Here is a 15345-nt window from a genome sequence, read left to right as displayed (position 1 = left end):
TTACTGATAGTTATGAATGGCTTAAATACCTGTAGTTACGGTATTTTAAAAAGGAGGTGCCAGAATTGCAAGGGGTTATATCCCCTTTATTCCTTTTATACTATATTTGCTACACTATATATTGCACTGCAATACTGGCACTATACATTAAGTTATTGATTGCCTAGAAAATCGGAGAAAATATTTGATGCCCGCTGTGTTTCTACATTGGATTTCACGGTGGCGCTTTTTTTTTTTCTTTTTAAGCTTTCATTGTCTATAATTTGATTTTAGACTGGTAATTGAATCGCAAACCATGCATCATTCACCTCCACTACGAATGATTAGGTCATGGAATTGGACCCTTGCTACTAAATTAGTGTCATTGTTAATTGTGCAGAGGAGAACCATGCGTGTCAACGAAGAAAGCATATACTCGCGTAAATAAAGGATTGTAGTGGGCAGTAATCAAGTGTTGTGCTTTTTGTAAGCGAGAGGTAGAAACTAAGCTCCTCCAGAGCCAAGATCACTCCTTACACGCGGGGAGTCTAACTGAAAAATCATATAATCTGGCACTTCGGTTTAGACAGGGATACAAAGGCCTGCCATAGATTAAAGGCAAAACGCATTTATCGTTTATGAAATACTTCTGGACAAATCTACCTTGAACTGTGATCTCGCTGCCGTTTTGAGATCATCTGAGAACCATGGTGACCATCTCTGGCCCACTTCATGTTCAAAACATGACTAACAAAATTAGGATTAGACACCAAGCGATGTCTATGGCCATTCATAACTGAATATTTAGGCCCAGTCTCACTAGGATAGCCTTCACCTGCAGTTTGAGCTAGATGTCTAAGAGAGAGATTAACTAGAATGAAAACAGCTATTGTTACTCCGTTCCATAATAGGCTTATTGTCAAGCTGGTGAATAGGCTCTCCTCTGCATTACATGCATTTCACCTGTAACAAAGCCCATTACGTTGGATCACCGCAAGGAGCCAGCAAAGCAGTCTCAAAACAGATAGGGAGCTCTACTAGGGAGATGCCTTATCACATTCATAAAACATTTGAATAGTTTCAATATCTATATTGAGGCACTTTAACTAAAAGAACAATATTTTGTCTGCATAGCCATGAAGGTAAGAAGTATTCCCATTACCCTACAAAACTGTGCTCTGTTGATCTAAGATTTAACGTTGATGATTGCTAATGGTTCCAAGGCCTTTCAGTAGTTACAGTTTCTTTTTGAGTAGCCACAGGGCTAAGGGAAAAAAAAGCTGTAGCATTTCATAGAAAAGTGCTCTGATTTCTACCGTTGTGCAGAATACACCAGTATCTGTATATTTCCAAGGCTATAGGAGCAGTGGGCAACTCTGTGTATAGATCAGAACAGAATGTGCCTACTGATTTAGAAGCCAAGGAGCTTAAAAAGAAAAAAAACTAAAATTATTTAAAAAGCTAAAATTTCAAACAGTCCAGCATCAGTTTGTTGAGAACGTTGCAGAATCACGTTGTCCCCAACAGAGGGAGCTCCAAGCCAAGTCATGGTGAAACAGAACCTCTCCAGTCCAAGGACAGTTAGTAGATTAAAGTGAAATCCATCACCAGTTGTATAAAAACCAAGGCTGTCCATGGTTAAGGCAAATTGTGTGAATCCAGTAGTACGCGGGGATCTCCTGCAGAGGCGTCCCTGAGACAGCACATCCCTGAATATCCCCACAACCGGCCAGGCTGAAATAAATTGAGAAGTTATATTATAGCGATGTGCAGAAAAAAAGGGAAGTGGTTACATCTAATGCAGGACAGGACGTAGGTGCAGTAATAAGTGTGTCTAGACTCGGTACAGTACAAGTTTCAAAAGTAAATGTTTAGGGTCAAACAGCACTGCTGTCATTCATTATTTTCTGTAATGGTCTGGGCTTAGTACCAAATGTTGATAAAGCAAGCAGATACTTTGGGGTAACATATAAAAAGGTGATTCCTGTTCAGTGTGAAGTGGTCTTATCAACAGTTAGGACCACTTTTGCAAGTTTGCTCCAGAATCACTTTTGTTATAGAAAACCCCCATTGTTTGAAACTGTTTAACACAACATATATGCAGCACCTACGCAGAATAAATTGGAGGCATTCAAACGAGTCAATAAAAATACCAATGATGACTGCAGGTAAAAAGAAACTAAAAATGCAGGACCACCATCAGAAGGGCATGACTAGTACTGGTCTACTGGGCCCGGCGCCTAGCACAAGCTCCACCAACCCTCCCTGGACATACTGGGGCTCCTGAACTAACCTCGCTGGGAACTTCTGTAAAAGGGAGGAACCTCCTCGCACACTCCAATCCGGCAAGAGAGTGCGCCCAGAAGCTCTGCTATTTTGCAGAATTTCATGTCACGTTGTCCATGGAGAAGCACCAGAGGAAAGATGACTTCTTGGAGCAGTGGACAAAAAGAAAAAAGAAGACAGAAGAACGAGAAGATGCAACCAGAGTTGCACAGTACGGAGGCAGCGCGTTAGTGTGTATTGTTGGAGAGTGTGTGTGTGAATGTATATAAGAGTGCGGTGTTAGCTTGTGTGCACATATGGTGTTTTGTGCGTTACTGCATTACATGCATGAGTGTATATATAATGGTGTAAGAAGTTAGCACGTGTGTGTTACTGTAAGATGTTAAAAGTTTTCGAGCATACAATGTTAGCATGTGTGTGTCAGGATGTTTCAGCGTATGGTGTTATTTGGTGAGCATGTATGCATGGGTATCAGCGTATGATGTTATTGTGAGTTTGTGTTTCAGCATATGGTGCTAGCAGTGTTAGGGTGAGCAGAGAGTTAGTAGTGCCCTCAGGAGGGGAGAGGAGGAGCAAGAGAAGGAATGTGTGTGTATGCAAGTATACTGGGGAAGAGCGAGTGGGTGTTAAAGCGGGTTTGTATGTTAGTTATAGCGGGGTCTTGAAGAAACACTGCACCCAGATGCCACTAACCCTAACCTTCCCACTGTTTTCATAAAGTGTGCTTACGGAAGCATCTTAAGATGGACTGATGGGTGAGACAGCGGGACAGACATGGGGCCCAGGCGTTAAGCATGTACTGGGCCCCGAAATTTCTGATGGCGGCCCTGTAAGAAGGAGTAGCAATATGATCTAAGTCCAGTACATGCATAGAGGGAAACTTATCAGTGAAATGACCTGATAGAGTGCAAAAATGCAGAAATAACCAATGACAAAGATGCATCTATAGATGGTACATGCGTTAAGAATTACCTTGTCCCACAGGGTTCTAGTTTTGCTGCTCATGGCCTGCCATTGTCACAGCTACATCTGTGCCAGTTACTTGTGAAGATGGCCCTGCACTGGATGGTGTGAATACACTGCCATTGCTGCCTGCAGTTGATGTCAAAGGGCTGTTAGGCGTCTGAGGACTGTTGGGGGTTCGTGGTATACCCAATGATGGTTTCCTTGCAACAGGTGGGGGGATCTTGCTAGGCTTTTTCTGAAGTGGTGGTTTACCCTCTGGGCTGCGTGGTCCCCCGTATGATTTAAGTTCAGTCACAAGATCCTTCTTTAAGGATGACTCAGCTTCTTGGGATGCAGGAGGCTCAAACACAAACTTCTTGGATCCCCGAGCAAATACAAAGCTAGCAGCAGAAGCTGAGGATCTGTGTGAAGAAGGATCTGGATCTGGGGACTTCAGAGGCAGATGTGAAGATCCCACAGGAACTTCCCCTGGGGGAGAGTCTGGTCCTGGAGGGGACCTAAGGGACAAGGATTTGCGAACTGGTTTCTGAGGGGCAGGGAGTCCAGATGAATGTTGAGTGCTGTGCACCTGTGGTCCTCTAACTTGTACAGAACGCAGGCGAACCATCTGCAATAAGGAAGGTGTGACAATGGGCAAGTTAGCATCTTCTTTTTGAGACAATGCAGCATTTTGAATGGGTGCAGCCACTTTCTTAGGACTTCCTCCAGGGGCAATGACAGGTTTCCAGACACTTGGGGTGGGGCGTGTGCTGGTGGTGTCTGGCATCACTGGAACAGTGCAGTCTGCTGATACAACAGCAGACTGTGGAACAGTAGTTACTGAATGAGATGATGATACAGTGGTTTCACTTGATTCTTTGGAAACAGTTTCTTTTAAAGCGATATCAGGTGGATCCAAAGGAACATGTGGCACAGTAGGTTCAATGTTGTTAATGTCAGTGGTTAAAGTTGATGTAGTGGTAATAAAATGTGGTTTATATGTTGAGGTTCCTGGAGGAGCAGGTGAAGGAGGCTCTATATTCGAAGATGGAACCAGGTGAGTCTTTGAGGAATCTGAAGACAGAGGGACAGAAGGTGCTGATTGCTCTTTAGCTAAAGGTGGCTCTTGAGCTGTGGAAGACTCTGTGGCAAAGTGTGGCACAGGAGCAGGCTGGGCCATGAAAGCATTGGTAATGTTCAAAGGCTTCTCTTCATTGGTAATTATTTTTGATGTTCTTTCAGCAAGTAAATCATGGTCATCACGAGCAACAACAGGTAACTGTTCAGTTGTGAGAGGGCCTTCTGGTTCAAGGGCTGTCGGAGGGGGTAAAAATAGTTCATCTGCAGGTGGTGGAAAATCAGCCATAGACAGATCCTGCTCATCTGGAACCTCAGGAGGTGGTGGAGGCCACAAAGATTCCTTTTGAACAGTCTCCTCTAATGCAGAATTTGAGACATCAGCATCTGACTCAGATTTCCGTGCTGGTGGTGGTGTGGGATGATGAGTGGGTGGTGGAGATGGAGGTGGAGTGGATTTTTGGCTTCCCACCAGTGCCTTGATGGGTGGTGGGCACAATGGAGCAGGCACTTTTGGGTGTGGGGGAATAAGGTCTTGCCGTTCTTGGTATGGCATGGAAGAGCCAGCTCTTGGGGGACTAGCAAGAACAGGAGAAGTTTTTTCAGTAGAAGATAAAGTAGTTGTGGGATCAACAGCTATTGACTTAACAAGACTGGTCCTCTCTGGCTTTGTGGGTATTTTCTTACGTGAGCCAGGAGACTCTGGATACTCAATCAGAGCCCTTGCAGGCAGAGTGGGAGTCCCACTTTGGCTGGAATAACCACTGGAAGGCGACAGAGTTCTGTCTGACCTACTGGGGGAGTTCAGTTTGACTTCATCCAAGGCTGTTGAAAACACATCATTCTCTACTGCCATCCCACCTGTTCGCAACACCCAAGGATCCGGTGCATGGTTAGGCTTACTGGAAGGTTTCCTTTCAGGCCTGGGAGGGAGTCCCATGCCCCTCTGCTGCTGCAGTGAATAGGTTCGCTTAGGAGGCAGTGGAGCTTTCTTGTTCTTACGCAAGGACACACTACGAATGGACGAGCGGCCACTACACATACTGGCAGCATCTGACTCGTCTTGGGTGCCTGTGCTAGGAGCAGGAGATGTTCTACCTGTACTCAGACCTGACTCATGCCTTTCACCTGTCTCCCGTGTGTGTCCTCCTCCATGAGAGGAAATAGTGGAGGAGTCTGAAACAATGGTCTCGGTGGACTGAGAGCGACTCCACGCGTCACTGGAGAAAGACTGACCCCTTCCTCTGAGTAAGGATCCACGCACTGATGCTGGGCTGGCTGTTGTCAGACTACAGCGGCTTAGAGTCCGAACACTGGATCGGCTTAGTGCCACCACATCGACCATAGGAGGCAACACTGCATTGGGAATTATTTTAGACATATATGTGGCCTGTGGTGATATCGACATGACAGGGCCCACAGGGTCGTTCTGGGAGGAATGCGTAGTCATGCCAGGGACGGCCAAAGACTTTGGACGAAGAAGCAAGGGGGATATCTTTGGTCCAGACTTCCAGCCAATACAGCTGTCATCTTGATACACCCTGTTTATATGTCGCTGAAGAGCAGCCTCAGTGTTCTCCAGTGCTGCCAGCGAAACACGAGCTCCATCCTGTGGTCTTGCAGTCTGGTTACCATCCACTGTGGGAATCACTACAAATTCTTGTTCTGACCCTGGAGAGCCATTCACCACAGGGACACAAGTTCCAAGCTTAGTCATGCCTTGGTCTGCCTGTGGAAAAAGCTCATGGATGCCCCGGTGTGAGGCTGAGGAACGGGACTGGAGCCCTGAATGATAGGAGAGAAAAGAGAATGAATAGAACATTTGGTACAGTTTAACTTGAATTAAAAATACTTTTTTATTTTTTTAACACAGTGCTCTTAATTTTTTCCTGGTGACCGAATGCAGTAAATATCAGAACTCTGATATATCAGAACTATTGTGTGCTTACAGGGTACAGTGGGTGTATCTTCTGGCACACGGGGCAAGCCCTGCCAAATGTCCCACTAATATAGTAGTACCAAAAACACATTTCTAAAGGCAGTATTGGGAGGAATTTGAAATATTTTTTTCCTCCGGCTCCTCGCCGACTCTCCCCACAGGGGAATATGGCAGTGCTTGCACTTGCCCTGAGTACAAGTTAGGGCAAAATGATGGTGCTTTTGGTGACATCTCCCCCGATTGGAGGATCATGGAGATGATGTCAATGGAGCTGAAGTAAGGGCAAAAGGACGGCTCCTTTAGTGACCTCCTCTCCCGCGATTGGAGGATCGGGGGAGAACATCTCCATAAGCACAGCCTCTGCGCGGATGTGGACAAATATAGAAAATAGAAGAGAAGGGAGAAGATAAAAAAGATAAGAAGATGAAGAAGATGCTGAAGCGGTTGACAGAGAAGGTGGGAAACATTTAGAGCATGGGAGAGTGAACGAGAATAAAAGTGAAAGCGGGCCCCAATTCTTAGCTTGCTTCGTGGGAGGTGGTCTGGCCTCGTTTTCAGGGTGTGGTACAAATTGCCGAATTCACAAAAACTGGGTTTATTTGCAATTAATGCAAATTTGAATGCACAAGTCTACTAAATACTACTCTACAGTGCAGTGCACAATACAGTGAGGGCCATCTTGGGAGTGAAGAACCCTGCTCTAATGGACTGAAGCCCATACCAACGAGGCATTGCAAAACGACTCCCCTACTGTGTTCTTACCAAGTTCTGCAGCAATGTGATGTGGGACACCCACCACAGTGGCCCTTTTCTGTCTATGCTTCCTTCCTGACCTCCCTGAGGGACTTCTCGGTGGATCATGAGGCCTAAAAGTAGAGCCTGTAACAAAAAACAGATGCATACATTTCCGCAACCTCACCTTAATACATTAGATGGATCCATTTTGGTAATTTATACTGCAGTTCCCCTTAAGCTACATTCCATTAACTGCTTCAAGTGCTAGAATCGGCAAACCTGTATATTACGCATGGGCTGTCAACGAATGCAGTGGATGACTGAATTTTATATACACAAATAATTTTCTCTGTTTTTAGGATAACAAGCAAACTACAAAAATAACCTACAGCATGTGGCTTTTGTTCTATAATCACTGTAAATGTTTTATAAATATTCAGTTGAAAGTATGCCTCATGGGAGCGGTGATCTCAATGTGGCACAACTAGCATTACCTAATTTATTTCCTTTTCTACAATTATCCTCCTTTTCCTCGCTCACCTCTACAAAGGCTATGACCCAATCAAAATGAATCAGTTACTTAACAACAGGCAAGAGGTAATGTACTAGAAAGCAATAATCTTGGAAATCCCGAAAAAAGGGAATCTAAGATCACAGTATACACATAAAATGGGATTCTGATAGCTACATACATTATATATATACATTATATATTTATTTCAATCTGCAAATACAATTTCATATAAATGTTGCAAAAAATATTGGTTTAGTGTATGGGACTGTAAAGTGTCAGGTGTGCTTTAATATAGAAAAGCAGCCTCAAAAAAAAAATTGAGAAATACCCTAGCACATGGCAGTGTTTCAGGATAACTAAACATTAGTTTAGTAGCTGCCCCTTATTATTATTATCTTATATTTCTATAGCGCCAACATTAACACCGCCCTTAGATTCCATCCCTCTATTTAACACATAACAAATGAAGACTCCAAGCACCACTACTTTACTCTTCTCCATGACCTGCTCTATATCAGACGCTGGCTCACGAATCCCCAGAATCTGCAATACGCCGCCTAACCTTTGCGTTGTATCATCTCTGAACGAACGGACATAGCATCATCAGTGTTTTCTGTGGCGGAAGGAAGCGAATGAGCGCTGACTCCGTTTTCAGCAGTATCAAGCGGGGTCTAAAGAGTTGGACAAGAACCATTAAAGGTAGATAATAAAAGGAAAATATAAGAGAAATAATAGAGAGTATGATAAAGGTGATAAAAGTATTAGAAATTATTATTTATATACACAGACACACAAACAAAATGCAGAGAGGGAGAAATTATTTACCCTGTTCCCTGTACACAGACACATAGATAAGGACATTATGTGAACAGTACAAATACCAGTGGTTCAGCTATGTCCCTCCATAAGAGCAAGTAAGGGTCTTCTGTACATAGCAAAGCATCAACATAGAACAGTATGAGTGTATGAGTGTATGTTTATATTAAAACAATGTTAACAACAGTAGACTACGATAAAATAAGAAAGTCATCAGGGATGACTGCGAACAGCATCTTCAGGATGGAAAATGGTCCAACAGTAAAATAAAGTAAAATGCTAATGTTGGTATGATTAGGCACACTAAAGTTGAAATTAAAGGACAGTTATAAGGGTAAATCCACAGATGGGTTATAGACAGCATCTGGAACTTGCTATATGTATATATGTATGCTATATGTGGAGTAAATATGAAGGTCATCATGACAGTTCAGCAACTGCCCAGTGGTTTAAGGAACAAAATGTTATCTTTAATTATTCGTGCTGTATTAGTTGCTTACAGTTAAAACCGGGCAGACCTATTACTCTTGGCTGCAAAAGCAGTAAAATAAATTCTGTTTATGTAGGCGACACGGTGCTCTCGAGAACATGCACCGTTGTTCCTTCTTACCTGGGGGCTCTTGTTCTCATCCTGCGTGTTGTTCTTGTTCTGTTTCTCTGGAATACACCAAATAAATATTTAGGTTTGCCTATTTTAGGCACAAAGAACTTTGAGTACTTTTGTGAAAATAGGGTACACACACACACAAAATGTTACCTCTTCTCTGCAGAGATTTAAGGCCCTCTTGAGCCTGGTTGTGGATATCTTCCAGGAAGGGTGTGCTTCCGGAAGGAAAGAAAACATTTTCAGGGGGTTCATCTCCGGGAGCAGTTGTAGGTTGGGAATCGCCATCATTTTTGGGTTGAGCTTTGAAAGACATAAGATCAATGGTTACATCTTTGCCCTCTTAGAATAATGAAGCATTAATAATAGGAAGCAGAGTTTGTAATCTAAATAAACCCTTCTCTCACGCCGAGAAAGATTGAAAAGCAAGGTCATCGCAAGCGATGCACAGGCTGTAAGGAGTAACAATGAGAGAAGAATCCAGCGTGACAGGACCAGCCCAACCTAAATGCGACCACAAATTCGGGGCGTATTACTTGTTTATTTTCCACTGACTCACTCGCTGCTTGGGAGGACACAGGGCTTCAATATCACGGGTTAACATCAGCACAATACGACTCAAGAGATCACCATGATCTTAAAACATTATAGGCCGCACAAAACACACTTTTCCCACTAACAAAATGCACACAGACAGCAAACACATTATACACTCCTCAGATTCTTCAGGCATAAACACACCACATGCCTGTACAGACAACATTACAGAGAAAGCAGCTGTGTGACAATGTCACCTAAATAAGGCACAATTTAATACACTTTTAGGAAGCAGGTTAAAAGTTTGTGTGTACATACTGGGTGTGTGAGGAGTCAGTCCCCATGCAGTGTGCAGTGAGGCAGCTGGAGTGCACTAGTGCAGTTCCTTCACAAATGATGAAGTGTGCGAGGAGCGGGGAGGTGGCTTTTGGGGTATAAGGATCACGATGCAGAATACACTGCTTCTATGTCTACTGTGAAAAGTTTATTTTAATGCGCCAACTTGCTCAGCCTTGAGTGTTTTTTTTTTTTTCTCTCCCTCAATAAAATTTGATTTAGACATGAAAAGAAAGTGTGTGGGGACACTGTCTGTGTGTGATCTGCATACCTGGGAACTCTCTAAATTTTGCAGGCAGACTCCGGGGGAAGTGCCACTTCTATGGGTCACCATGGGTGACCAGGTTGTGGGAAACGCTTTGCAGCACAACCCAACGTTAGCCGGACCGCCGACCTGCATACCGCAAGGGGAGGGCTCTGGGTTTTCAGAGCCACAAAGTTCTCTTGTATGGCGATCTGTCAAGGTATATCTATCCAATGTACTGCTATATTCAAGTGTAGCGACGCGAAGAGGAAAAGTAGTAACACACCTAAAGGCAACGGCCTTCTAGGGATTTGACTAATGTGCTTCACGGCCACTTTGGGGCAAGCGGAATAGCGCGACACTGCGGTCCTCTCAACAATCCTCTATTTAGAAGCGCTCCCCTTTCTTATGAAACATTGAATTTAACAGCAGGTAAGAACCATTCAGCCCATCTAGTCTGTCCATTTTTTCTGATGTAAAGACCTTAATCAGTCCTTGGCCGCCTTAGATTCAGAATAGCTTTATGCCTTTCTCATACATGTTTACATTCCTTCACTGTTTTAGCCTCTACCGCTTCCACTAGGAGCCCATTCCATATTATAAAACTTCTTTACATTTTACCTAATCCTCTGTCTCCATCTCCAATGGGGGAAAAATGGCATGGAGGGGGGGGTTGGGGCATCAAAGAGTACTCTTGTCGGGGGTAAAATTTCATCTCAGTAGAGTTGGTAGGAGAGTTTGCAGAGGAGACTGAACTCACCAACTTTATTATGCATTACGCTTCTGCTAGGTGGAGAGCTTGGCCAGCCCTGTATAGAGTATAATTAAACGATAATTCCTAAATGCCACCTTATCAATTGAACTATGCATTATCCATGACCAGCTATGATCTTCTTGCAGATTTGCAAGTATAGCCCTTCATAATGAATAGCAAAGTGAGGAAATCAACTCTCCAGCAAACACCCACGTCATCTAACACTTTAGTGAATAGACCACAGGAGTGTTGGAAGCCATGTATGCTACCTGGGTATGGTTTATACACTGGGATTCAGCTTGGTACTACTTGTATTTGTTTGCCATAATGAATTCTAGGTGCGCCCTTGGGCACTGGTTTAGGATGCAAAGACATTCCGTACTTTATTGAAAAAAAGAAACTAACACGACTTGTAATGTAATGTTTGTCTTGAGTAAGAGTAGGGACAAGTATTTGAGTGCTCATACAATATCTATGATAATGCCAAGAGACCCTTTTTATGGTTGTCGTCGCTCTATTCACCCAAATGATTTCTAGTAAAATACTCCCTTTGTGGTTACTAGACCAAGCAGGAGTTAAAAGTTAAAATATAAAAAGCTTACAGTTCTGAAAAGGATGCCTTCTCGATCACTCCAGTTATAGAGCTCCCTTGCACGCTGTTAATGAACTAAGTGGACTGTAATGGGTACAGTTATTTTGTTACTTAGAGATTAACCCACCAAGGACAGACAGACGCTTAATAGCCTGTCCTACAGTGCACCCCATCTCAAGCTTTAAGCTCTCTTGTGCCATTACAGAAGAAAAATCTCTTATCAGTCTGATTGTGCAACAAGGGCAGTCCAGAACGGCCTTCATAGGTCCCATCAGTGTATTACTATATTGTAGATCACTTGTTCCCTACAATATGAGGGATAGGTCTTTGTGGTAGAATGAATGTGTGTGTATATGTGTGTTTTTGGTTAATTTTTTTTTTTTTTTTTTTTAACTGGAGATCTGTAACATCTCATAACTCCAGGCCTCATTTTTCATTCTTACCTAGCAATGACAAATCACGCCCCAACGCTTGTCAAAAACAAGTGTAAGAGGGCAAAATCTGACTGCTGTCCTCACAGTGGATGATTTAGGAAGCACAGATAAAACTGTAAAGCCTGCAGCTATAGAACTCTACAGACATCCAAAGCAGAAGAAAAAAAGTATATAACCAAAAAATGGCTTTATATCTTAATATTAGTTCTACAGGGTCTGTCCTGTATGTATAAGACATCATACCGATTGTGTCTCTTAAATAAAAGAGGAAGTTCTTTTTAATGTTTCCTGGGAATTTAGGAACCAACTTGTTACCAACAGTTACGGTGCGGACAGCCCATCACTATTCTCGAAGTGACACTGTTTTAGTCCAAATATTAAAAGGGACCCTCCAGCCATCATTAGTGCATACAATAGCGGAGGGGTCCCTTTACATTGTCATGGTATCCCCTTGCAAATACATGGAGGAATTCTGCAGAATCCCCCCATATTCACTGGCCCTTTCCCCACACCCCAACTATTTTCCGTGTAGATGTGTTCAGCAAACCAGAACATGGCATGGAAGGAACATGGCATGCCTGCTGCCAGTCAGTTCCAGGGCATGCTTGGTGACCATTCTGATGCGGGGCTTTTGAGATACCCATGCGCAGATAATGAATGTATATTGAATTAAGAGCTCTAACATGCATTCCATGACACTGGCGTGTCACTAGATCATGTCGGTCAACATACTGTGCAAATGCCTGTTATACTGTATTGTTTGTGTGAGATTATATATATATATATATATATATATATATTCTTTAAAATATACATGCAAAATACAGAAAATACAGAAATTAACATTTCTGTAACATTTGTCCTGAGCAATTATAGTAAACCCTGTGGCAACGAGAAATAAACGTATCCACCTTTGTACTTTGCAATGTTTTCCCCTATCAGGCAAACACAGACATGTTACAGCTGAGTCAGGCTGAGATTACGGGGGATCTGACAGATGCTGAGAGTTTGCAAATTTCAGGCCTCAAGGGCCGCAAAAAAAGTAACATAACAGATTTTCCTTTTCTAATAATATGTATACGGCTATCATTTTATTCTTCTTTAAATACATAATGATTAATAAAGGCAGTTCTGTGCGTGCGGTTATATATTTTTGCACACGCAATGTTACACAACTGAAACATAACTGTAAACCTTGGGTGTTTGAATATAAAACAGCCGCTGCACATTGTGTACTCTGGGCGTCTCAGCAGTGTTACACAACACACACACACACACTTCCACCTGGGAACACGCAGCTCAAACTTCATATATGGGATGCCTGGGGAAAATAAAATATTACACAATTCCAGGACACACACGCAAGCACGCCGTGTGGGAAGAAGGTTACATACTCCTGCGTGTTAGATTAGTGATTTCAAGCAGAGTGCGACACACGGCTCCAGGAAAAAGGGTGTGTGACACGTACAGGAAGGAAAGTGATTGTGTGTCACGTTAGAAAATGCAGGAGACAGGCGGTATTCACAAAACGTCACGTGTGGTCACATACTTTCTGCGTTTGCTTGAGGAATCTGCACACACAATCCCATGTACATTAATGTGCTGGTTGTCTTGGATTTGTAAACATGCCGTTGGCACCGTTGCTATCATCCTCTGGCCAGATATCTGTTAACACGGACAGTTCTACATAACCTGCTCTGAAAAACCCCTGTCAAGTTCTTCAACGACACGGACTACGTCCTACTGAAAAAGCAAACAGCTGCCACCAATGCTAATGGTTCCGAACATAAAAAAATGGCAAAACTCAAATCATTTGTACTAAAATCAGTGGAAATAGCTTTACACGCATTCGCAAAATTATTAATGTCTCGTCTGCACAGAAAAATATAATCAATATGAAAAAAAATTGCCTGTTACAGAGACTTAGGTAATAGGATAAGTAGGAATATGTAATAAGAACAGTAAATACATGCACGGTATAGAAAGTCACAGGTAATAACATGCAGACTCAAATACAGTCGCTCGCATGTACAGACATGATCACAGGAACCCCATCTCCTGGGTCTGTCACCTTTCTTAAGGCAGATCAACCGCTTGTAAAAGTCCTTGACCTCTGATTCAGGAAAGGGTTAAGATTATCCAGCTGTTGCACAATGCACCTCTCATGAAGCTCAGCCAAGAGCTGTCCGTGCATAATGGGAGTTGGAGCCCAAGACATACATGGGATGTTCTAAGCGTGTCGGATATCCTCTGCTCGCCATCACGATCATTCAGAGCGTGGATAAAGACCCCACTCACCAAATCACGAGTGGCCTGCTGTACCTGTAACACGGAGCACGGTGCAACCTGCAGCCAGCTCAGCCAAGCAACACACCCCTGCCCCATCCGTGCCCTGCACATGCCATCGGAGGCAACGAAACCCGTCTCCTGCGCTCTATACTATTCAAAGGCTGTCTATACGCCGCGATAATAAATATGACGCCACCTGTCTGCTCGGTGCCCGGGCGCTCCCGCTGCCCCGTTACCTTTGCTCTCTTGCTGCTTGGCCTCTGGCTTCTTCTTCCTGCGCCCACGGAGCCAGCTCAGAGCCCGCCGCAAGGTGCCCGGTTTGTGCTTCTTCTTTTTTGGCTCCGTGATGCCCGGGCCTGGCACCGGAGGCACAGACTCATGGTCCGGGGGTGGGGCGGTCTCGGTGGACATGGTTCACAAGGTGGGTGGCATGGTGGGGCTGGCTATGCCAGCCTGGCTCGTGTATCGTACGAATAGCAACCCAGGCGGCTGCCGGGACCGGTAAATCCGGGTCTTCCCCTCGCCTCTCCTTCTACACGTGTCCTTGGGGGGTGTCTGTATTTGGGGTGTGTAAATCCAGGTCTCCTCCGCAGTCCCGGGCTCTGTCTCCGGGAGTCACCCCGCTCTGTCTCCCCCGGACTCCTCCTCTTCTCCCCGCAGCCACTGCTTCCGCATTCCGGCCCCGGGGGTGGAGCTGGGCACACCTGGTACACCGGGAACACCAGGACCTGGAATGGGACCGCTGGGCCTGCCCTTCCCCGCCGTGCAAGGCAGGCCCACAGTCACCTGGCACCAACTTCCAGCAACCCCCCCGACCCCAGGTGCCCACAGTCCCGGGCCACAAGAACCTTTACCAGGGAGCGCCTGGAGGTCATTTCACCTTCTTACCAAACCCTCCTTCCCTTCTCCCAGCCGTCCCGTGACAGGACAGCAGTATTAACCCTTACCGCCCGTGACCTTCACTTCATATTGTCTTTGTCCGTTTATGTTTCAGGTTGCAGAGACAAAGTGCCTTGTGGAATGTTCAAACATGTTTATGAATGATTCTTAATAAGACTATTTTCTACCATTTAAATGAAGGGATGATAGACATATCTGAGAACTTTATACATGACCTGAACTTGGGAATGTCCAAAATACGGTGAAGTCACCTGTGTTCAAGCAGGGATTTCAACTGGCATATGCCATAGATCAAAAGCACCAGCTGGAAAATCGGAGTAGAGTATTAATACTTCATACTTGTGACTGAGAGTCTCCACATTTA

At 44.2% G+C, this 15345-nt stretch overlaps 1 protein-coding gene across 1 annotated transcript; it reads right to left on the bottom strand.

Moving 5' to 3' along the window:
* Positions 1-1384: 1384 nt before the first annotated feature.
* Positions 1385-14771, bottom strand: KIAA1522 (KIAA1522 ortholog). The gene is made up of 7 exons (XM_053454772.1): positions 14318-14771; positions 9049-9198; positions 8902-8948; positions 8038-8146; positions 6989-7105; positions 3238-6072; positions 1385-1713 (listed from the first exon to the last, which is right to left on the bottom strand). The coding sequence occupies exons 1-6, from the start codon at positions 14490-14492 to the stop codon at positions 3254-3256; spliced, it is 3417 nt and encodes a 1138-aa protein (XP_053310747.1). The 5' UTR covers positions 14493-14771; the 3' UTR covers positions 1385-1713; positions 3238-3253.
* Between the last annotated feature and the right edge of the window lie 574 nt (positions 14772-15345).

This window comes from Spea bombifrons, chromosome 2 (assembly GCF_027358695.1).
Source record: "Spea bombifrons isolate aSpeBom1 chromosome 2, aSpeBom1.2.pri, whole genome shotgun sequence".
Classification (NCBI taxonomy): Eukaryota; Metazoa; Chordata; class Amphibia; order Anura; family Pelobatidae; genus Spea; species Spea bombifrons.
This window is presented reverse-complemented; position numbering and strand designations above follow the sequence as displayed.

Coding starts and splice junctions, on each gene's coding strand:
- KIAA1522 (XM_053454772.1), bottom strand. CDS start 14,492: ATGTCCACCGAGACCGCCCCACCCCCGGACCATGAGTCTGTGCCTCCG. Junction 9,199..14,317: donor CAAGCAGCAAGAGAGCAAAG/GTAACGGGGCAG, acceptor TGTCTTTCAAAG/CTCAACCCAAAAATGATGGC. Junction 8,949..9,048: donor TAAATCTCTGCAGAGAAGAG/GTAACATTTTGT, acceptor GGTGTATTCCAG/AGAAACAGAACAAGAACAAC.